We start from the raw sequence: 24,010 nt of genomic DNA, 5'->3' as shown, positions 1-24,010 counted from the left end.
CAATCTTGACCTTCGGTTCACCAGCGGTACCACGAAAATGACGGGAACAGGTTGAAAATCACTGTAAAACCATCTATATTTACAAATGACTGCCAGAATTTGAACACGTTTTATTTCAGATAACAGAGCATCCCAAGCATCCGAAGGCAAGGGGATCCCCCTTTCAAAACTGTCGTTTAAGATTATAGGGGGAGAGGGGGTAATATGCACCCCCTTAGGGAAAACTGATTTCTCAACCATAACATCAATTCTGTGGAAGAATTTTGTTAGATGTTCTAAAACAAGTATTATTCTTCGTCACCCATGTGTAAAAGTCTTGAAAAACCCTCAAAATTGTTAAAAAAAAACTGATATTTCTAAAAATATTTTTAATTCATTCCAAACAATCATGCGGGGCAATAAGCACCACAACATTGGGGCACAATGGACTACAACAACGAGGCAAAAAGCATTACAACAATGGGGCAAAATACACCGGGTAAAAGCAGTTTTCACTAGTCACCACTAGATGACACCGCTGTTTTTACAAAGAATCATCACAGCGGTGCATTTTACCCCGACCACGCTTATTACATTAAATGATTAAATTCAATTAAAAATTCATTTTTTTATGTTTTTGGACTCATCTATTTGGGTAATTCTCCGCCAACTCACACAGCAGTTGCCCCGACCCCTCTTCGATTTGCGTGAAACTTTGTCCTAAGGGGTAACTTTTGTCCCTGATCACGAATCCGAGGTCCGTTTTTTTGATATCTCGTGACGGAGGGGCGGTACGACCCCTTCCATTTTTGAACATGCGAAAAAAGAGGTGTTTTTCAATAATTTGCAGCCTGAAACGGTGATGAGATAGAAATTTGGAGTCAAAGGGACTTTTATGTAAAATTAGACGCCCGATTTGATGGCGTAATCAGAATTCCGAAAAAACGTATTTTTCATCGAAAAAAACACTAAAAAAGTTTTAAAAATTCTCCCATTTTCCGTTACTCGACTGTAAAAATTTCTGGAACATGTCATTTTATGGGAATTTTAATGTACTTTTCGAATCTACCCAGAAGGGTCATTTTTTCATTTAGAACAAAATTTTTCATTTTAAAATTTCGTGTTTTTTCTAACATTGCAGGGTTATTTTTTAGAGTGTAACAATGTTCTACAAAGTTGTAGAGCAGACAATAACAAAAATTTTGATTTAAAGACATAAGGGGTTTGCTTATAAACATCACGAGTTATCGCGATTTTACGAAAAAAGTTTTGAAAAAGTTGGTCGTCATCGATCATGGCCGTTCATGGTCACCCGCGACAGACACGGACGACAAAACAAATAGAAACGCAAAATAGTAGTTTATGCAACAAGTTGCAAAAAGAGGATTTTTTTAGCACGAGTCGTACATTTATCCAACGAGGTTCACCGAGTTGGATAAATACGAAGAGTGCTGAAAAAATCAAGTTTTGCAACGAGTTCCATACAACATTTTTTGCAATTCCAAAAAACACACACTGAGTGAAATTTTATGTCAAATTTTCATGTATTTTGTCAATAAATCGTTTAAATAAAAAAAAATGTTGAAAAGTGTTACTTTTCAGCATTTATTTTGAAAAGTGTTGCTATTCGATTCTGTTATTTTTGGTACAGAAAAGTAGGCTATTTCGTCGTTCAAGAATGACAGGAAAAGTAAGTAGTTTCACGACGGAATTGCAAAAATGACTTTTTCAAAACTTTTTTTCGTAAAATCGCGATAACTCGTGATGTTTATAAGCAAACCCCCTATGTCTATATATAAAATTTTTTGTAATTGTCTGCTCTAAAATTTTGTAGAACATTGTTACACTCTTAATTAAAAACCCTGCAAAGTTAGAAAAAACACGAAATTTTAAAATGAAAAAATTTGTTCTAAATGTAAAATTGACCCTTCTGAGTCAATATAGATTCGAAAAGTACATTGAATTTCCCATAAAATGACATGTTCCAAAAAATTTTACAGTCGAGAAACGGAAAATGGGAGAATTTTTAAAACTTTTTTAGTGTTTTTTTCGATGAAAAATACGTTTTTTCGGAATTCTGAGTACGCCATCAAATCGGGCGTCTAATTTTACATAAAAGTCTCTTTGACACAAAATTTCTATCTCATCACCGTTTCAGGCTGCAAATTATTGAAAAACACCTCTTTTTTCGCATGTTCAAAAATGGAAGGGGTCGTACAGCCCCTCCGTCACGAGATATCAAAAAACGGACCTCGGAATCGTGATCAGGGACAAAAGTTACCCCTTAGAACAAAGTTTCACGCAAATCGAAGAGGGGTCGGGGCAACTTTTCCCGATTTCGTGTGAGTTGGTAGAGAATTACCCATTTATAAAATAATGAAGATTATGGCAAAAACTATACAAACAAACACGTACAAAATCAATGAACACTTTTTATATTGTCCAAAAATCATATTGGAAGTTCAATTAAAATTAGATCAAAACACAACATTTTAAAGTTTTGCAAATAACTTTGGCTGTTTTTATCCTACCATGCTCAAACTTTTCCAGCATAGTATTGCAATGTTAAGCTTCCAATTTCTAAGATTTTTTTCTCCGGAAACTTCTTCCTCATATCGAGAAATGCTGGGGGTGCATTTTGCCCCGGAGGTGCATATTACCCCCTCTCCCCCTACACTCTCGTTTTCGGTTGAATATGGTTCAAGTCATTAAGAAATCGATCCGTAATGTTTAATTAAAAAAATATATAACTTGAACTAAATCGAAACCAATAAGCATTCAAAAATACTTCAATAATCAGTATAAAAAATTCAAGCTACATGAAAATTAATGTAAAAACTCGTTGTAAGTACTGGGTAACATTATGTCTGCATTACGAATTATTTCAAAAGATTAAACTAAAATTAAGTTATACTTTCAATATCCCTGAAATCAAATACTTGTTTGCAAAATGATTCAAAACGCCGCCGCCGGATACCACGAGATGCAAGATATGCACCCAGATAACAATCAAACGAGGGACAACAACGCCTTCCTACCAGGTTACACCCCACACCACCATCACAACCCGGAAAATTGCGGTAGTCGTGGGGCGAGAAATATGATAAAAACTCAGTATCAACAGCCAAGTCCATGCTGATAGCGCGAGAATAAGTTATCAGGTCGCTTCTGGCGGCGGGTCGGACACTTTCGGAAACGCCAGAAATTTTGCACTGACAATACCACGATGACCGCGGTGCGCGACGGACGACGGTTATCGATAAATCGGAAGTTTAACTGCGTGGAATCGAGGGCGACACGTGTCCGGTCGGGATGAGTGTCGGATATTCGTACTTTATGGAGATGCTGGGGGTGGGAGTGCACCCAGCTGGTGACACAGTGCCGGAAGGTGACCTTGAAGCGCCGAAAAGAGGTTCGTGCGGTGAAGAAGCTAACTTGGGACTGTTTTCGGCAAACCTGTCAATTTTGAACCCCTCTTTTCAGAGGGCAAACATCGGTCCAGTGTGAGGAGGCTAGTGCATCGGTTCGAGGCCCGTGCCAGTGAGCAGTTCGAGCGGGTCAGTGGCCGATTCTCGTCCAAAGTCCGAAGGTTTAAGCACCCTAAAGAGGATGCTGCCACTCAAGGATCTTCGCAGGGCAGCTCTCCGTTACCTTCACCTTCCGAATCGCAGCCGACGACGACGTTGTGGTACCTGGAGGAACGCGATAAGATAACCGACGACGGAGTTGATAACGACGACGACGACGATGAACGACGGTAATGGTCAGCCTCAAATGAAAAAGCCCCGTTTCGACGTGGGCTTTAGTGTAACGCTGGCGTTTTGTTATTGATAATGACATTCGATGTTGTGATTTGGGGCGGAATGTGTTTTTGCGTGCAAAAATAGGTGCGAAAGAATCCGTGATTTGGCAAAGGTGTCCAAATTGCTGTAATTTTAGTGCAGTGAGTTGTAATTGCTGTAATTTGAGTGCAGTGAGTGTTAGTGGGGTTTAAGCATATGTAAGAGCAACAAAGTAAGAGTAGATTCAAATCAATTACATTGAAAAAATCGAAAATAGACCATCTGTAAAAAGTGAAAATTGTGACAGGGAAAAAGGAAGAGTGAATAATTACTTGAAAAATGAGATGAAAACTTAAGAAACATGAAACATATGAAAACGCTATTATTAGCGAGTAAATTGATTAACTACCAGCTTCCAGTTGAATTAATTTTTATTTGTCAATTACCTGAAGCCATGATTTAATAAACTGTTGTAAATTAAAATGCTCTTAGACAAAAGTCAAACAATTGGTATTTTGTCCTGCTGACTTGTTGAATTCAAAAAATCTAAAAGATTTGGATTTTCATATTCAATAATATAATGATCCTATAAAAAATAGATATGTTTTTTTAAATTGAAAGATACCGCAGTTTAAGTGCAAAAAGTGTTTTATGACCCTTAACCATTTTTTTATGTTGTGGGTGTAATTCTAATGTTATGTTTGGCAAAAAATCGACTGTAAGTTGATTGAATCCCCTTTTGATCTTTCCAGGGTTTTGAACATTCTATATATTTTGCCTTCAGGCAAAAGTTTAATTGTAAACATGACTGGAGCACTTTGATAAATTACTTTTGAAAGGTTTTATTAATTTTCTTAAAACTTCAAATAAGAAATATATATGACTTAACCAAGACCAACAAATATAGTATTCTCGTCAAGATCAAAAATCCCTTTTTAAAAATAATTATCATGACAAAAATAGTTATAACTTATTTAACCAAGAGTGTGTCCCTTTCACACCTTATGTAAACTGTCATTTGAATGAAAGGGATACACTATTGTTTACAAAAATGATGTGCCCTTTTGAAATTTTAGGCTCCAGCTAACAAAAAAAATTTAAAAAAAAATCAAATACAAACAAGTTGAAGACAAAATTGCATAATTTTTCACAGTTTTAATTCATGCACCAACCCCAATCCAAAGGTCGTCAGTTCGAATCCCTGGATGGAAGGTTCCTTAGAGTTAAAAAAGTTTTGGGTGCTCTTCCAGCCTTTGGACTCCTAGGTTCTAGTAAAAACATGCAATAGAGACCACAAAAGATCTGTGGGTCGTGAATGGTTTGTTGTTGTTCTATACAGAGTTTATACAAAATTTACTAATATTTTCCGATTTTGGAATGCTTCAAAATTACACCAGTTAAAAGTCCATTCAAAAACAAAACCTCAAACGCAATCGAGTGTTTTTAGAACCCTAATCCTTTGGTTTCTTGGCAAAGACAAATCGTCTAAAAAACTGATTGCATCAATTGTATCATGTGTAATACACAGCATTTCAATGCTTTATTTTTATTTTTTTGCAAACATGTTTACAATAGTCGTAAAATTTCCTCAAAATTCCATATTTTGGCAGCATGTCTGTCATACAAATTGAAAATATTGTATTGCTTACTATAAAAAAATCAATTCAAATTATTCGCTCTACATCATTGCCTTGGCGTTCTCGATTGCGAGATTCCTACTCGAAACTAAGTGTCCGAAGGCTTGATTGTTGAGGCAATTGCAAACCTCTTTTTACACCTTAGCTTCCATCCATCCCGGGATAAGAACTGACGACCTTTGGATTGTGAGTCCAACTGCGACTCCACCGAGGCAGGACCCAGGGAGACGACTCCTACACCTGGACTGAGCTATCGACCTAACCCTTTGGGTTAGACCGGGGCCAACATTTACTTCCCCATCCGACGGAAGGCGTGGTCGAACAAATCTCGTCTCGAAAAATGCCACCGGGACCGTCTGGGATCGAACCCAAGCCGACTGGGTGAGAGGCAACCACGCTTACCCCTGCACCACGGTCCCAGCCGCATTACGAAACAAATTGATTTTTTTACAAATTGGTTGTGAATTCGTAAATGTTGGCCCCGGTCTAACCCAAAGGGTTAGGTCGATAGCTCAGTCCAGGTGTAGGAGTCGTCTCCCTGGGTCCTGCCTCGGTGGAGTCGCTGGTAGGCAGTTGGACTAACAATCCAAAGGTCGTCAGTTCGAATCCCGGGGTGGATGGAAGCTAAGGTGTAAAAAGAGGTTTGCAATTGCCTCAACAATCAAGCCTTCGGGCACTTAGTTTCTAGAGAGCCTATATGGAGAGGTGAAATGTCACTCTCAGGGTTCCGATCGAACTGTCAAATCGGGACTCCAATCGAGCAACAAGATCATGCAAGCAGGGCCGTGTACAAGGGGGGGGTTTTAGGGGTTTAACCCCCCCTGGCAAATTAAGTTAGTTACACACCATGCGCCCCTCGGCCCGAAGGGCCGATTTTTTTAGCTATGTTGCTAAAATGCCAAAGAGATTTTTTTTCAAATCGATATGAAAAATTTGACTGGAGGCGCCCTAACGATTAAAACATTTTTATGAAAATTATGAAAATTTAACTGGAGGCGCCCCTAAAACTTATTTTTTTTCAATACGAATATGCAATATAAAAATTTGACTGGAGACGCCCCTACGACTTAAAAATATCATGCAAATTCTCGATATGAAAAAATGAAAGCAGGCACCCTTACGACTTAAAAAAATCATACAAATTTTGTTATGAAAATTTGACTGGAGGCGCCCTTATGACTTAAAAAATCAAGCAAATTCTCGATACGAAAAATTTGACTGGAGCGCCCCTATGATTGAAACATTTTCATGAAAATTATGAAAATTTAACTGGAGACTTAATTTTTTTTTCAATACGAATATGCAATATAAAAAATTGACTGGAAGCGCCCCTACGACTTAAAAATATCATGCAAATTCTCGATATGGGAAATTAAATAGAGGCCCCTACGACTTTAAAAACATCATACAAATTTTATAATGAAAATTTGACTGAAGGCGCCCTTATGACTTAAACAATCATGCAAATTCTCGATATGAAAAATTTGACTGGAGGCGCACCTATGACTAAAACATTTTTATGAAAATTATGAAAATTTAACTGGAGGCGCCGCTAAGACTTAATTTTTTTTCAATACGAATATGCAATATAAAAATTTGACTGGAGGCGCCCCTACATCTTAAAAAAATCATGCAAATTCTCGAAATGAAAAATTAAATAGAGGCGCCCCTACGACTTTAAAAAATCATACAAATTTTGTTATGAAAATTTGACTGGAGGCACCCTTATGACTTAAAAAAATCTTGCAAATTATCGATATGAAAAATTTGACTGCAGGCGCCCCTATGACTAAAACATTTTCATGAAAATTATGAAAATTAAATTGGAGGCGCCCCTAAGACTTATTTTTTTCAGTACGAATATGCCATATAAAAATTTGACTGGAGGCGCCCCTACGACTTAAAAAAACATACAAATTTCATAATGAAAATTTGACTAGAGGCGCTCTTATGACTTAAAAAAATCATACCAATTCTTATATTGAAAATTTGACCTATGACTATGAATGAAACATTTTTATGAAAATTCTCAATATGAAAATTTAACTGGAGGTGCCCCTTAGAAATAAAAAAATCATGCGAATTCTTGATATGAAAAATTTACTGAAAGCGCCCCTATGAATTATTTTTTTTAAATACAAATTCCCAATATAAAAATATGACTGGAGACGCCCCTACGACTTTAAAGGCATATGCTCGATATGGCAACTTGGATTGAGGCGCCCTTATGACTTAAAAAAATCATACAAATTCTTATTATGAAAATTTAACTGGTGCCGCCCCTACGACTTAATTTTTTTAAACAAATTCTCAATATTAAAAATTTGACAGGAGGCGACTTAAAAAATCATGAAAATTTTCGCTATGAAAAATTTAATGAATGCGTCCCTACGACTTTGAAAAAATCATACAATCTCTTATTATGAAAAAATGACTGGAGGCGCCCTATGACTTAAACATTTTTATGAAAATTCTCGATATGAAAATTGAATTGAAGGCGCCCCTACGACCAAACAAAATCATGCAAATTCTCGATATGAAAAATTGATTGGAGGCTTCACTACGACTTTAAAAAAATCATACAAATTTTATTATGAAAATTTGACTGGAGGCGCCCCTACGATTTAATTTTTTCCCATTCAGGTTCTCAATATAAAATTTTGACTGGAGACGCCCTAACGACTTAAAAAAATCAGGCCAACTTTCGATATGAAAAAATGAATGGAGGCGCCCTTTTGACTCAAAAAAATCATACAAATTCTTATTATGAAAATCTGACCTATGATAATTATGAATGAAACATTTTTATGAAAATTCTCAATACGAAAATTTAACTGGAGGCGCCACTACGACCTAATTTTTTTTAAACATATTCTCAACATTAAAAATTTGACAGAAGGCGCCCCTTCGACTTAAACAATCATGAAAATTTTCGCTATGAAAAATTTAATGGATGTGTGACTACGACTTTAAAAAAATCATACAATTTCTTATTATGAAAATTGACTGGAGGCGCCCCTATGACTAAAACATTTTTATGAAAATTTAATTGGAGGCGCCACTACGACTTTAAAAAATCATACAAATTTTTTATGAAAATTTGACTGGAGGCGCCCTTATGACTAAAAAAAATCATGCAAATTCTCGATATGAACATTTTGATTTGAGGCGCCCCTACGACTTAAAAAAATCATGCAAATTCTCGATATGGAAAATGGAATGGGGGCGCCCCTATGACGTAAACATTTTTTTTGTAAATTCTCAATATGTAAGTTTTACTGGAGGCTGCCTTATGAGTGAGGAAAAAAATTGGTAAAAATATTGAAAAAAAGTTGAATAATCGGTGCCCAAATCAGCTTAAAAATGATAAAAATATTTTAAACATAAGATTTTACTGGAACCGCTATTATGACAAAATTAAAACATTCAACAAAAAAAGTTTGACTATCGACGCCCCTCTAGCAACATAAAGACTGTTTAATAAGAGCAAAACAAAGTTTGGCGTACGGTAACATAAAAAAATAAAAATTCTGTTCAGCGTTCTAGCTACAACAATTTTTTGCGCCGGTTTGCAAACTTTGTTTGACTAATTTTGAATAGTATTTATAGCTTGAGGAGCGCCGATAGTCAAATAATTTTATCAACAAAACGCCGCTGGTAAAATCCTATTTTTAAAATATTTATCTTTGATCTTTTTTTATGTTGCTCTAATTTTTTCATTTTTTTTATTTTGTCATGAGGCCACCTCTAGTGAAATTTTATTTTCAAAAAGGTAGTCAATTTGTTTTATTTAAAAAAAATATTTCATCACAAGGCACAACTTTTTATCATTTTTATGTTGCTTAAGCTAACTTTTTTTGATTATTTTTTTTACGTGTTGTGAAACTTTCTTTGAAATCTAATTTTCAAAATATTTTCATCATTTCTATGGTGCTATTCAGGCGTTGATAGTAATTTTTTTAATATGTTAATTATTTTATCATTTTTAAATTTTGTTTATGAGAGAGGTGCCTTTTCGGAACATTTTCTGGGGTAAATCGAAATATATCTTTGTTTCCTGTAGCAACTTTGTTACTTTTTATCGATTTTCTAGGACGTTTCTTCAGAAAAGTCAAGGAATCGATAGAAATATATTCAAAATTATCTTTTTTAATTTTTTATACTCAAAAAATCTGTTACAAATGTTTGACCCAAAAATGAAGTTTCTTATCTAATTTTTCAGATTTTCAGAAAATTCCGTCCAAAGATACAAAATTTCATACGTTTACATACCCATTCCAGCCCTCAAAATTGTATGGAGACTTGTATGGAAAAACAAATGATGCAAAATTGCTTCTTTTGACATAGGGAATGCAAAGAAAAGTCGATTGAAAACCAGTAGTTTCCGAGTTATGATCAGTTGAACACTTTCAGTTTATCCAGCTACAACCCAGCCCCACCTCTAGGCGGGGTTCGATCTAATAATTCGCCAAAAATCTTTTTTTTTTACCAATTTTCGATTTTTAAAAAGTATTGGAAAGGTGAACTCTTAAAATTTGATTTTTTTAGGGTTGAACGTGTGACTTGTTTTATTTGACTTTACCAATGTTTAAAAAAATGAAAATTTTTCTTGACTGTGTTTTTCACTAATATTTTCTGTACTTTTTTTCTTTTGTTTCAGACTATAACTCTAAGCATTTTTTAACAATTTAAATGATAATGGTTTGTTCAAGAGTAAAAAAAATTAAAAACATACAAAACATAATGAAAAATTGGCTGTAAAAACATGACAAATTAGGTGCTAAAATAGGCCAAATACTACCAAAAACAAATATCAACTAAACAAGATAAATGCAAACATAAAAACTATAAATGAAACAAAAACAACAAAAAACAAGAGACGTAAACTTTTTCGTAGAACAAAAGTTGCTCAAAATGACAAGGGAAAAATTAAAAAAAAAAATCGAAAAAAAATTGGGCAGCAAAGGGTTAACACTTAGAAAAAATCAAGTTCATCGATTTGAATTCTTTGAGATTGTGTATCTCAGAAACAAATTGCTCGAATTGAAAGTTTCAGAGAGAAAATTGTACAAAATTTTCTTGAAAAGAAACCAAAATAAATTGAAAATGCAGTCCTAAAATTAGCTTTAACCTGAAAACGGTACATTTTGTTAACAAAATTGCTTCAACAATTTTTGTCCACTTTTACGTTTTTTTTTTTTTCAAAAAAATCATATCTCCTAAACCAGATGAATAATATGACCGGCCCCAGAATTGTATGGACATTTGTATAGAAAACGAATAATGCAATTGTGCTTCTTTTGACATATGGAATGCATGGTGCATGGCAAAGTTTCATCCAAATCAAAAAAATGAAAAGCTAAAAATCGTGAAAAAATTTGCGAAATCGTAGAGAACTACTCTTAATATTCAAAAAAAAAAAATATGAAAACTTGTTTTGAGCAATTACTGCTACACTTCTTCACTAAAACCCCGTTTTACGCTCCACAAGTGAACGGCCCATGCCTCTTCCGATTTACGCCAAAACTCTCATTTGCGCAAAAATCTCAAATTCGCTCAAACTCCGAATTAACGCCCCCCCCTTCATGGTGCTATTCAACACGATTTGCAGCACCAACTCAAAAAGTGTAGTCTCCTGTTGCACCAATGTAAAATATATAAAAAACGAAGTTGACTTTATATCTGTCGGCCGGTACTAGATCAACCACTGTCTTCCTTTTAACTACAAGGACTTCGCCGCCCTGTTTGAGTAAGGCACAGAGCGACGGCGCCGGATACCCATATTTACACTTAGAATTTTAGAGCGTCCGCCGCGGGATTCGAACCAGCAAAATATATGTAAAATATATCAAAGTATTATTTATTGAGTTTAAAGATTGACTGTTAGCGCCCTTTCGCAATCTAAACAAGCACCCCATGCGCCCCTTTCGAGAAAACCCTCCCCTTTCGAAAATCCTGTGCACGGCCCTGCATGCAAGAACAAGGTTGGAATCAATTAAAAATAGTTTTTGCAAAAAAACGAGTCTTATAACAATTACAAGTATTGTAAAACTGTTGTTGATAATAATCTGGTAGTTCTTGTTATGTTTGTGCTTGTTCGGTATAAGAAAAGTGCCAGCACGAAAGAAAAACTACAAGTTTTTCAACCTTAAATTTGAATGACTTTGGGTGTTTGAAATTTCTCCCAGAACATTTCATTTCCCTATGTAGGTCCCTATCAGTTTCGAGTAGGAATCTCGCAATTGAGAACGCCAAGGCAATGCTGTAGAGCGAATAATTTGATTTTTTTTTTTTCGCTATACCAATTTGTAGAACATTGTTACATTCTAAATAATAACCCAGCAAAGCTAGAAAAAACATGAAATTTTAAAATGAAAAAAAAATGTTCTAAATGAAAAAATGACTCTGCTGAGTCAATGTAGATTCAAAAAGCACATTAAATTTCCCCTAAAATTACATGTTCAAATAACATTTTCTTTTTTAGTATTTTTTTCGATGAAAAATATGTTTTTTTTCGAAATTCTGAGTACGCCAACAAATCGGGCGCTTGGATTGGAGAGCAGGGGCAAAAGTAACTCCTTAGGACAAAGTTTCACTAAAATTTAATACATGAAAATAAGGCCCGTAGCCAGGGGTGTGGGTTTTGGGCTGCGCCCACCCCCGCATCCCTCCTTCGATTTTTGAGAAGACATATGGGAGAGAGTGAAGAAGAAGAAAATTTCTCTTGGGTAGCGATTTTCGTGTTCTTTATTATGTTATAGAAATTATCATTTTATTATAACTGTCAATCAGGAAGTACATTGTTGCATCACAAAGTTATATAAATTTTGATGCAAATTTGATTTGATACGCAGTTTTTGCAGTGGCTTCCAAAAAATATAATCTAGACATACTGATTTATTTTGTTGCAGAAATACGACAAATCAAGTTATTTACAAAGTATTTAAAAGTGATAATGATATTTTTTTTATTGTTAATCAAATTCGTTTATTTCAGTTAAAAAGTTATTCAAGATGGGCAGAAAGCAAAAAAATCTAGCAAAATTTGTCACTCTGGCACAGAGAAAGATGAATCTTTATTCTGGATGACACTTAAAAATACTGGCATTCCCAGATTTATCGAAGCCGTTGAGAGTTGGAAAACTCCACCCCCAAATCACCCTAAATTATAAAAAAAAAAAAAAAACATTTGAAAAGTCTAATTTGTTTTCGTATGAAATTTCGATTTTTTCCAAAACTCACTATTCTTGCAAAAATTCATAACTCAGCGGCAGATTTTTTGACCATGTTTCTCTATTGCTCAAAAGTTGCGGGTTTTTGTCCCGTAAAACATATCAAAATATCTCTAAAATCAAAAAATATGTATTTTGGGAAACTGATTTTTTGTAAAAAAAAGTTGATTGAAAAATCTATTTTTTTCCGTGTACCTATTTTGTCTCAATAGTCCTCATCAATACCAACATCTTTGCCGAAGACACCAAATTGATCAGAAAATGCACTCAAAAGTTACAGCTGTTTGAATATTTACGTACCATTTTTGTATGGACAGCTGCCAAAACTGTATGGAGACTTGTATGGGTGAACCAATGACACAAAATAACTTTTTTGGTCATAGGGAAGGCCCCCACAGAGTTTGATCCAAATCAAATTATTAAAAAAATAAAAATGGTCGAAATCGGCCGATTTCGTAGAGAGCTGCTCCTTTATAAATATGTCTCGCGCTTCAAGTTTCAAAATAAATTATCTCTTGTCGATTTCGAATCGTAAAAAATGGGCCTTAATAATTTGTCAAGTCTTCAATATTAAGAATTTTCGAAAGTTACGTTGCGATCAAATATTTAAAATTTCGTCCTTTTCCTCAGCAAAACCACCATGTGCCCCGGTACGCCACTCCCCCTAACGGACGAGCAGCTGGAGCGGATATCGCTGCCCGATTCGGAAACCATCTGCGACTGCTACAACGAGTTCATCTACCTCTGCCTCACCAAGAGTGCCGCCGATCACCTCAACTCGTACGACTCGTAAGTACCAGCTCTGCCAGTGTTGTGCCTTTGACGGTCAATGCTAACCCCTCAGAAATTCTTGCAGCGACTTCGAAGAAGACGACGACACTGACATTCCGGCATCGGCCGAAGCGAGCAACACAACGGTGTCACTGCGACTACCAGGGGATTACATCCACTATATGTTACATGGCCACTATCTAGTAAGGCGGCTTAGCGCAGAGCAAACAACTAACCTAGACAAGGAGGTCAACTGCGCTGGTTGTAGTGGTGGGAGTAGTTTCGATGACAATGATTCAGTATTCTTGGACGCGGAAGAAACTCTGCCAACGACGACGATTTCCTTCGAGGAAGCTGATAAGGCTGTGGGAACTTTGGAAACCGATAACGATATTGGGAATGGCAAACAAGACGACGAGCAAGTCAGGTGATTTATTGTTCTTTTTTGGGACGATGACTTCAAAAATTAGCAAATTTTAACTGAAACTTTGATTTCAGAAAACTAGCGTACCTGATCGATGAACTGGTTGAAACCGAGCGGAACTACATCAACACCCTCGAACGGGGAATCACCACGTACATCAAGAACGTCTTCCAAAAGATCCCGATCCCATCCGAGCTGATCAACATGAAGTACCACCTGTTCGGGAACATCGAGTACATCCACCTGTTTCACAAATCCATCCTCCTGCCCAAAATGATCGCTTGCGGCAAAGATTCCGGCCGGATAGCGGACGTGTTCCGGAAGTATCTGGAAAACGACTCCTTCTATGGGTACGTCCTGTACTCACTGTACCACCCAAAGTCACAGCGACTCTGTGAGCAGTTTAGCCGATTCTTTGAGGACCATCAAAATCACAGTGGAGATAAGCTAGGCGTCAAAAGCTTCATCCTGCAGCCGATCCAGCGACTTCCGAGGTACAACATGATGCTGAACAGTATTGCCAAAGCACTGAGAAAGTCTGCTCAAACCAGCTCAACCTCGATGAACCTCCAGTCGGTGGAGGCTGCCCAGCGAATGATGGAGGCGTTCATCAACAGCATGAACGAGTCGATGGCGGTGAACGATATCGTGGAGTGCGAACGGGCTGAGGATGATGAGGTGGAGTTGGGCTTTGGAGTGCCGAAGCCGGCCACCGTGCTGAAGGAGCAGAACAGCGAGAACCAGATCTTGTTTCTGTACCCGCGGGAGTGCGAGAACGCGGAGCGGAATAAACCAGTGAGTTTTGCCGTTACAAACATTTTGCAAAGTTTATGTTTGTTTAAAAATAAACCAACATTTATTGCAATTTCATTCCAGATCAACATCCTGCACCAGGGCAAGTTCAAAAAGGTGTTTCCGCTGTACATCAACGATCTGCGACTGGGCCGCCAGTACCAGGGCAAACTGTTCATATTCGAGCGGTGCGTGATTTTTACCGAACAGACCAAGCAAAAGCCCACGGAGCAGTCGAAGCAGAAGCTCCGCTACCGGGGACACTTTGACGGGCAGGAGGTCGGGTACGACTTCAGCAATCACCAGATATTGAGGGTCGTATCGGAGAAGGAACGAGAGTACGCCATTGAGGTTAAGATTGATATTCAGAATCCGAACGCGGCCAATTTGGCGGTCGTGGTGGAACTGCTGAGGGCGATCATAAGTAAGCGTGAGAAGAAGGAGGGATTTATCATTGAGAGTACTGAGCTGACGATCATCCGGAATGCTATGGTGAATCGGAATAGCAGTAACAGGAGCAGTATCTCTAGTACGGCTAGTAGTTTCAGTTTTTACAACACGTGTGGTCCGGAGATAGTGGAAGAATCACCGTTGAGTTTCTACCCGAAGCAGGACTTCAACAACAATAGTTCGGCGATCGACACCATGATCAACTTTCATCAGTATTACGAAAAAGCTTTGAGTGATAGTTTGAGTTTCTACATGAACTCGTTGCCGTTTGAAGTACGAGAACAGCTGACTGAACTGAATGAGATCCTCAACGACATGTTGAAGGTTCAAAGAGGTCTGAACTTTCGACTATTTGAAGACGATCTTCGCCAGGGTGCCGAAAGTGACCTGAAATATCTCTGTGTTATTTTCCATGACAGTCTCAAACAGTCCGAGTTTGAAATATTCCTCAGATATGTGGAACGATCCAAGGCTGCGGAAGCCGTCCTGATGAGCTTCGAGCAGTACTTTTCCGGCCAACCAAAGGAAGATGATGCCATCTGCCTGTCGATCGATGCATTCTTGTTTCTTCCGATCGAGTACGTGAATCGCTGCTACGAGTTCTTCGAATCTGTCTGGAGAGACGTCCACGGATCAACGGGCACGATACAGCTGCGAAACACCGTACTCGACTACAAGATCAACTACGTGCACGATCAGCTCTCTCTGCTGCGCCAACGGGTCAACGAAAACTACTACATCCGGCAGCTGATCATGGACGTTGACTTCCTGAACGAAATCGAACTGGTTCAATACTCGGAAATTGTTAGACTCGAAGGATCGTACGCCAACTACCGGCTGTTCCTTATGAAAACGGGACTGCTCTGCATGAAAATCAAACCAGATCAGGTAACAGAATCAACTTTTCAACTTTCAAAAACCTAACCTCAAACCCTTGTCCTCCTCCCCAAACAGCAACCGGACAAACCGGAAGCCTACAGCGGTGTGACGTTCTACTGTCCGTACACCAAGTCGACGCATCGGAGCAGCAAACGGAGCGAAAAACGGTGGATCGTCTACCTGGACGGGAAGAAGACAACGCTGGTATTCGCTGGGAAGCAGGCACGGCACATGACCAGCGATCAGTACCAGAAGCTGGCGAATCAGATGCGAGCCAAGGCGAGGGTTAAGAAGCGGTCGTTCTTTAGGGCGAATGATTAGTTTAAAGGGCAGGTTTTCGTGCAATTGTGATAGTGAAATATAATTTATTTTCTGCTGGTTATGAATTGTTTTTTTTTTTTCAAATTACTGAGAAACTTGTTTTACTCAAAATGTCTACAAATCTGATGATTTTTTTTATTCTGTTTCAATAATACTTAATTTTTTTAGTTTCGATACTTATTCTAATTGTTCTTAGTGTATGATTGTTCATAAAATCCGATAATGTAGTTCGTTTCCGATTCGACCAATTTTCCAAAGGTATTAAAATAATTTTTTAAACAAATGTTTCCATAATTAAAAAAAAAAAAAACATGTGAAAACTTCTTCTTGGGGTTTTATGAACCCCAGATTTTATTCGTATTTTTCATTTTGCAAGTAAAAAAACTTCATCCTTTTAATGTCACCTCTGTTTACGGTACGTAAATATTCGAAAATCTGTATCATTTGACGGAATTTTCTGGCCATTTGGCGTATAGGTCAAAATTGTTGGTGTTGATTTGGTCTAACTTTCAATGTTCAAAAAAGAAACATCTTGAAATTGTCTGAACTGTTTTCAAATTATGCCCCGGTTTTGCACGCCTCTGTTTTGCACTGCCCCGGTTATGATTCGTGCAGTTGGCTCGGGCCCAGTGCTTAACTGGAGCACAGAGCTAATGGGATTTTGGCTATATACAAAATCATCCATCATGACTTCAAAAAGTCGTAGTGTTTTGGAACCTGGATGATATTATTGTTTTTGCTGTATGGGTATCAAATGATCGGGATTTTTTTTAAACATTTTGAAAATTATAACACCCATTTTTGAAAAAATCAAAATTTTCACAAAACTACGCACTTTGGCGTCATCCATAAAGTATGTCACGCTAAAATCGGCCAAAATTAACCCCCCCCCCTCCCCCCTATGTCACACTTTGTCACGCTGGCTCTGACCTCCCCCCCCCTCGAAAAGTACGTCACGCTTTGTTGGACCCCCCCCCCCCATTTTGATTTTTTGTACAATCTAGATTAAATTTTCAAAATGTCATATCTGGATAGAAATCCATGTGGCACGATTTATAATTGTAGGATTATATTTTTATTTGGAGTTAAATCGAGGAAGTTTATTATTGCAGTTTGTGTGTTGATTTTTTTTTTCAAAATATGATTTAAACATTTAAATCAATTATCAAAAAGTCTGTTTCTTAAAACCTTGTATCGTGTTTCTTTTATGAATATAGTTTATGAAACATTACTCTTTTAAACTTTTTTAAAATATATTTTAAGACTGAATTTTCAGTATTCAAGAAATAGTCTAGCGTGACTTCACAGTCTCACGGACCCCCCCTTCCCCCCCTTGTCACACTTTGTCACGCTTGCGATAGCCCCCCCTCCCCCCCTACAGCGTGACGTACTTTATGGATGACGCCTTTTGGATTTTTTGTCCAAATCTCAGTATTTTACAATATGGGTATCAAATGATCGGAAAGTTTTCATACATTTCGGTAGCAATAATTTTTTTGTGAAATACTCAGAATTTTCACAAAACTTCGTATTTTTGAAAAACATGCTAAAAAATTATGTTTTATCAAATGATCGGGATTTAATCTTACATTTCGAAAGTAATAACAGAAATTTTTGGCAATATGAAAAAAAATCACTAAACTACGTATTTTTGAGAAAATACTAAAAAATCTAGTTTTTATAGTATGGGTTTCAAATGATCGGGTATTTTCATATATTTCATTTTTTGTAAGTGTTTTCTAAAAAAAATGTTCACAAAACTAAGTTTAAAAAAAATTAGTAATTTAAGTTTTTTTAATCCTTACATAATAACAACTGAAATTTCTGGTATTTTTTCAAAAGTACGTAGTTCTGTGATAGTTTTATTATTTTCATGAAAATATTCAATCGAAATTTATGAAAAATTCCCAATGATTTTATGCCCATTAATTTAAGTATTTTTTTTTCAAAAAGACGCATTTTTTTAAATATTATGAGTATTTCATAAAAAAAGGTGCAGGTGGTTATGTTACACATGACCAGTATGACAAAGAACTTTGCAAGATGATTGTTGAAATTTTCGATAAAAATGTCCGGTCCAAATTTCCCCATGATGCCCTTATAATTACATTAGACAACTCTTTTGTGAATAGTTTTAAGACATAATATCAACGTCGTATCGAACTAAGGGGACGGAAATTGCAAATGGAGCTGCAATAGAAATCAAGGTGAAATCAATCGACTTTCCCTCACCACTCGAAAGTTATCAAGATGCGGAAATGTTTTTGCAAGGCTGTTGCAAGCAATTGGCGGCAGCAAAGTAAATTTCAACAGCAAACATTAAAACTGCCCTTTCAAGGGCTCTAATTGAATTCGAAATAATTATTCTATATTTCCAGAAACAGAATTTCGCCGCGGCACAATAAAAAGGCAATCGCAGTAATCGATTTATTACTTCCTGCGTAAAAAAGCGATTTATTTTAACTGCGTAACTTCAGATAATGGTCAGATGCATGTGCAGTATCAAAAACCATAAAGTTTGATACCCATATTGCCCTAACTCTTATGGTTCGGCGAATGTCCCCTCATCGGAACATCCGTGGGGCCTCCGGCCACTCTGGATTGTAGCCAATACTTCCGAAATTTCAAATTTCATGTCCAGTATCAAAAACCATGAAGTTTGATACCCATATTGCCTCAACTCTTATGGTTCGGGAAATGGCACCCCACCGGAACATCCCCGGGGCCTCCGGATTGTGGTCACTACTGCTGAAATGTCAAATTTTATGTCCAGTATCAAAAACCATAAAGTTTGATACCCATATTGCCCTAACTCTTATGGTTCGGCAAATGTCCCCTCATCGGAACATCCGCGGGGCCTCCGGCCGCTCCGGATTGTGGCCAATACTTCCGAAATTTCAAATTTCATGTCCAGTGTCAAAAACCATAATGTTTGATACCCATATTGCCCCAACTCTTTTGGTTCGGCAAATGTCCCCCTTCGGAACATCCGCGGGGCCTCCGGCCACTCCGGATTGCGGTCACGACTGCCGAAATGTTAAATTTCATGTCCAGTATCAAAAACCATAAATTTTATCGCAACCACAACCAACTTGACCCAAAGGGAACTGGTTCTCGATCAACACGGAGACCCCTTCTTGATGCCGTTAACCGGAGCCTTCCGGGATCAGCAGCTTGACCACATCGGTCCCTAACGTTCTTCCTTGATGGCCTGCAGCGACAATCGGTCCCGTTCCTGCGACGGCCCGAGCCATTTCGGCGACCTCTCCACGTCGTTGACCGGGAGAAATTTCTGCTGTCCCTTCTGATTCTGCAACTGCCACTCGATGTTGACTCCTCGGCTGTCAGAAAATTATGAGCTTGAGTGGAGATGATTTTAGATACATCAATCTCACGTCTCTCGGAGAGGATGATCGGGAAAGGTTTGTTCAACCAATCAGCGTGAAGGAAAAGGAGGGAAGTCTGCGAAGAGGAGAAATCGCCACGTAACGATTTCGCTTCGCAAAAATTGGGTTCCGATCTTTTTATTCATTCTCTTTACACATACTACACACCACCTAGAGCACCAAACAGTGCGTTGCAAGTGTATTTGTAGCAAGAAAGCGCCATCGACTGTGGATTTGCTCGTGTGTGTGTGTAGTAAACCACACTAAAATTGTGTTCGCGGAACCACACTAATATCGAAAATCGATTTTCCCAAGATCGATCGGATGAGCAAACTCGTGAAGGGTAGTTGCACGGCAGAAACCAGGCGCACACAAATGAAGCTCCCCAGCCCGCGTTTGTGTGTATGCGTTGATAATTTGGTGCTCTTTCAAGCCCCAAACTTGCCACTCGATTTCCCTTCCGCACACACAAACACTCACTACCGTACCCAACCAGATTTTTAAAGAATACTCTTTCGTGTGAATTGGCCCTGAAAAGGGCCATTTTAACGTCCTATGACGATGATAAAACCATGCGATGATGACACTCCAAGTTGCCGGCAATTTTCCCTCCCGCGCCTGCTCTGCCTCTCTTTCCAATTTTTCAATTCTCTCCTTCCTCTCGGCGGCTCTGCTGTACTGCTGCTTCTCGATCCTCCTCGTGCAAAGCTTCGGACTCGTTTGAGCTTCAACCGGCGGCACGGCGCTCTTTTATAACCTCGCTTGGCTGTGACGGCTCGACGCTTTCGAAGCAGTGGCAGAGAGCAAAATTTGCTAAGTGCTAGATACTTGAATCTGATTAATGTGTTCGGGAAAGGTTGCGCTCAACCAATCAGCGGCCGGGATTTTCCCGGTCTGAATTTTTATTTTTCATCTTAACTTTTGAGTACTTTAACAAAGTTTTATCAACATTGTGAGGTAGTCTACTTGCAATTTAAGACTTCCCCTTTCGTTTGGTGGATAAAGCATGCAGATTGCTTGAATTGGGTGGAAGATATAAGCGTTTAAACGATTACACAAATCGTTACACTTTCGCTTCGCGAAATTTTGGATTGACACCCGTAGACAGTGCCCTTAGGACAAAGTTCTTTGTCAAAATATTATTACTATTACTATAAATGTGTTAAACAAATATTTGGTACCCATATGAAAAAGTTTTGAAATGTTTTGTAGTTTTTCGAAAATATGTAGTTTTGTGAAAATTTTTAGTATTGATAAAAACAATAAGCTTCGTTTTGAGCATTTTATCGAGAAAAAATGTCATTTTCAAAGTACAGGAAAAATACGTATTTTTGTGAACATTTTCATGTAACTATATTTTCAATGGATAGTAGACATCATCCCTATTTACTAAACACTTTAATTTTTGAAGTTTGGGTTATTTATCATGGGATTATAGCCATTTTGTAAAAAAGATAATTTAAGGTGAAACGGGACGCCCATTCTAGGACAACTTCTGTTCAACTAAATTCAATGGCATCGCCTTAGGCGTCATCCATAAAGAATGTTTTTCGTTGACTTTTATTCGGTATCGAGCTTAAATATAACCCTTAAACTACGCAAACGTGATTCAGAATGTTTAAATCCAAGATGGTGGCGAACATGGTGGCAATGAAATAATGAAAAAAATGCATTTAATTTAATAGATGTTGAACAGTTTGACTAAAATTGGGTCGCAGAATTTAAGTTTGATGTTAAAAGAAAAAAAATTAAAAAAAAACGAGAAAAAAATGTTTGTGATCATGATATGATTATCCGAAGTCCCATACAAACATTTGGAAAAATAAATTCGCATAACCAAATTTCGGATAATCGAGTTTGGACTGTATATAAAATAGTTGAAATTGCATGATATCAAGAGTTTCGTTCTGAAAATGTTCTATCATTTCCAAGTTATAAAAAAGAAAATTGTTACAAGAAGGTAAAATTTTATGTATTCAATTATTTATTTATTTCTAATTGTTGTCCCAAATAATGATACGAATAAAACAGTTTTTGCAGCACAACTAACTTTCAACACCGTTTTATAAATTTGCCTTCTACGCACAATTTCCAACCACTCGGGACACAGCGATCAACACCTTCTCTAGTCGTGCGTCGTGCCTTATCATCATTCGCGCGCGATTAGTGCACTTCGGGGAGGCGGCCACATAAGCTTACTAACATAAACACTAGGGTGGTCCAAATCCGGACTTTTTTGGGGCTACCCCCTGAAATCAAAGATTGACCCATCACTAGGCTAAATTCCAAATTTGAGCTCATTCTGACCACGGGAACCCCTCCCTCCAATCGCTTAAAGTTTGTATGGGAAAAACCGTCAAAATGTATGGAGAAAAGCAACTGTTTTACTTTTTTACCTGTGGAAGGCGCCATAATTATCCGATTCTTACCATTTCTCAAATGTAGAACCTTCATTAAATTTTGAACAACTTTCCCGAAGACACAATATTTTTAGGATTTTTCCCGCGAAGTTATTAGCGCCCAAAACTGGCCATTTTGCGCGGCCAGCTGTAAGGGCTACCTAACAACGATGTTTATTTCCAATTCGTACACGCACGTGCTCTCTCAGGTTCAAACTCTCTCACGAGCTTGCTCGCCTGCCTGCCTGCCTGTTTACCTACAAGCGCGCGCTGTTTCTCGGCTTGGACTTTTGTCGTCGTCGTCGTTTTCGTTTGATATCCGCTACGCTGCGTTCCTGGCATAATTATTATAATTTTCAACTAAAATAGCAGGATTGTATTGAGATATAAAATCAAATGTAATATGTGAACAACAAAACGAAAAAAGCACAACAAAGGATATCATTTTATAAAAGCGTGTGAGAGAGAATACAAATTTGATGAATTAGTTCATCCATGAATCGTCATCTGTTCTAATCCAAACCTAATTGCAAACGTTTTGGATTTTAATTTATCTGCTTTTGTTACAAGAAATACCATGCCTTCTATCGGATGGGGAAGTAAAACGTCGGTCCATTTGCGTAAAAGAGGATTTGGGTGACTCACCACACAAATCCTTCGGACGCCTAGAAATGAGCAGAAACTTGCAACAGAGCCCACAAAAGACCCGGGGGTCGTTAAAATTGATTGCTTTGCTTTTTTTACAAGAAATACCAGGAAGTTTTTTTAGATAAAAAGGAAGGAATTTTCTTTAGATTTTTTTAAAAACTGGATCCAAAAGAGTATCTTAAAGGAAGGCCGCAACTGCAAGATCTGAAGGTTGTTAACGATTGTGCAGAAAGAGATGTTTCCTGAAACGAAAAATTTACAGGTAAACTGACAAAAATGATAAACAGGTTCAATATTTGTTGCAGGTGGTCTAGGAACATAGAAAGAAATTTCCAGAAAGAATAAAAAAATAATTTTAGAGAGTATGAATGAAAATTTGCAGCAATAATTGTAAAATTGCCTTGATTTGTTCTGATTTGTACTAAAGTATAATTTTGTTAAAGCAAACTACCTAAAGGAACAACATTTGTATTACCTGAAGATTTTTTTTTTCAAATAATTGAATCATTATCATGTTTCTTTAGCATATACGAAAAACTGCGTGTAGTGCTTGGAAAAACAAACAAACCCTGTTCTCATGACATTTGCTGTATTTTTTTTAATTGAGCTTAAGCTGTCTTTTCTTTAAACTATTTTTTTCAGCGCAGTTTTTTTATTTTTGACATAATTTAAGAAATTATATGCTAAATATATCTCAAAACAATCCTGCTATTTTAGTTGACAATTATAATTAACATGCCAGGAACGCAGCGTAGCGGATATCAAACGAAAACGACGACGACGACAAAAGTCCAAGCCGAGAAACAGCGCGCGCTTGTAGGTAAACAGGCAGGCAGGCAGGCGAGCAAGCTCGTGAGAGAGTTTGAACCTGAGAGAGAGCACGTGCGTGTACGAATTGTAATTAAACATCGTTGTTAGGTAGCCCCTTACAGCTAGCCGCGCAAAAATGGTCAGTTTTGAGCGCTAATAACTTCGCGGAAAAAAATCCTAAAAATATGGTGTCTTCGGAAAAGTTGTTCTAAATTTAATGAATGTTCTACATTTGAGAAATGGTAAGAATCGGATAACTATGGCGCCTTCCACAGATAAAAAGTAAAACAGTTGCTTTTCTCCATACATTTTGACGATTTTTCCCATACAAACTTTAAGCGATTGGAGGGAGGGGTTCCCGTGGTCAGAATGAGCTCAAATTTGGAATTTAGCCTAGTGATGGGCCAATCTTTGATTTCAGGGGGTAGCCCCAAAAAAGTCCGGATTTGGACCACCCTAATAAACACAGGTAGGTATCAGTGCCTGATACCGGCGATACCA

At 37.5% G+C, this 24,010-nt stretch overlaps 1 protein-coding gene across 3 annotated transcripts; it reads left to right on the top strand.

Moving 5' to 3' along the window:
- The first annotated feature begins 3,129 nt into the window (after positions 1 to 3,129).
- On the top strand, positions 3,130 to 16,283 carry LOC6045703. 3 transcript variants are annotated; one of them, XM_038256470.1, is made up of 7 exons: positions 3,130 to 3,391; positions 3,463 to 3,736; positions 13,260 to 13,418; positions 13,486 to 13,827; positions 13,899 to 14,619; positions 14,701 to 15,954; positions 16,021 to 16,283. In XM_038256470.1, exons 1-7 carry the CDS (start codon positions 3,292 to 3,294, stop codon positions 16,264 to 16,266), a joined length of 3,096 nt encoding a protein of 1,031 aa, XP_038112398.1. In that variant the 5' UTR covers positions 3,130 to 3,291; the 3' UTR covers positions 16,267 to 16,283. The 3 variants fall into 3 exon arrangements, with proteins under 3 accessions (XP_038112398.1, XP_038112400.1, XP_038112399.1); XM_038256472.1 differs by lacking the exon at positions 3,130 to 3,391 and having other exon boundaries at positions 3,652 to 3,866; XM_038256471.1 differs by lacking the exon at positions 3,130 to 3,391 and having other exon boundaries at positions 3,652 to 3,993.
- The last annotated feature ends 7,727 nt before the right edge of the window (positions 16,284 to 24,010 follow it).

Source organism: Culex quinquefasciatus, chromosome 2, assembly GCF_015732765.1.
Source record: "Culex quinquefasciatus strain JHB chromosome 2, VPISU_Cqui_1.0_pri_paternal, whole genome shotgun sequence".
NCBI lineage: Eukaryota > Metazoa > Arthropoda > Insecta > Diptera > Culicidae > Culex > Culex quinquefasciatus.
This window is presented reverse-complemented; position numbering and strand designations above follow the sequence as displayed.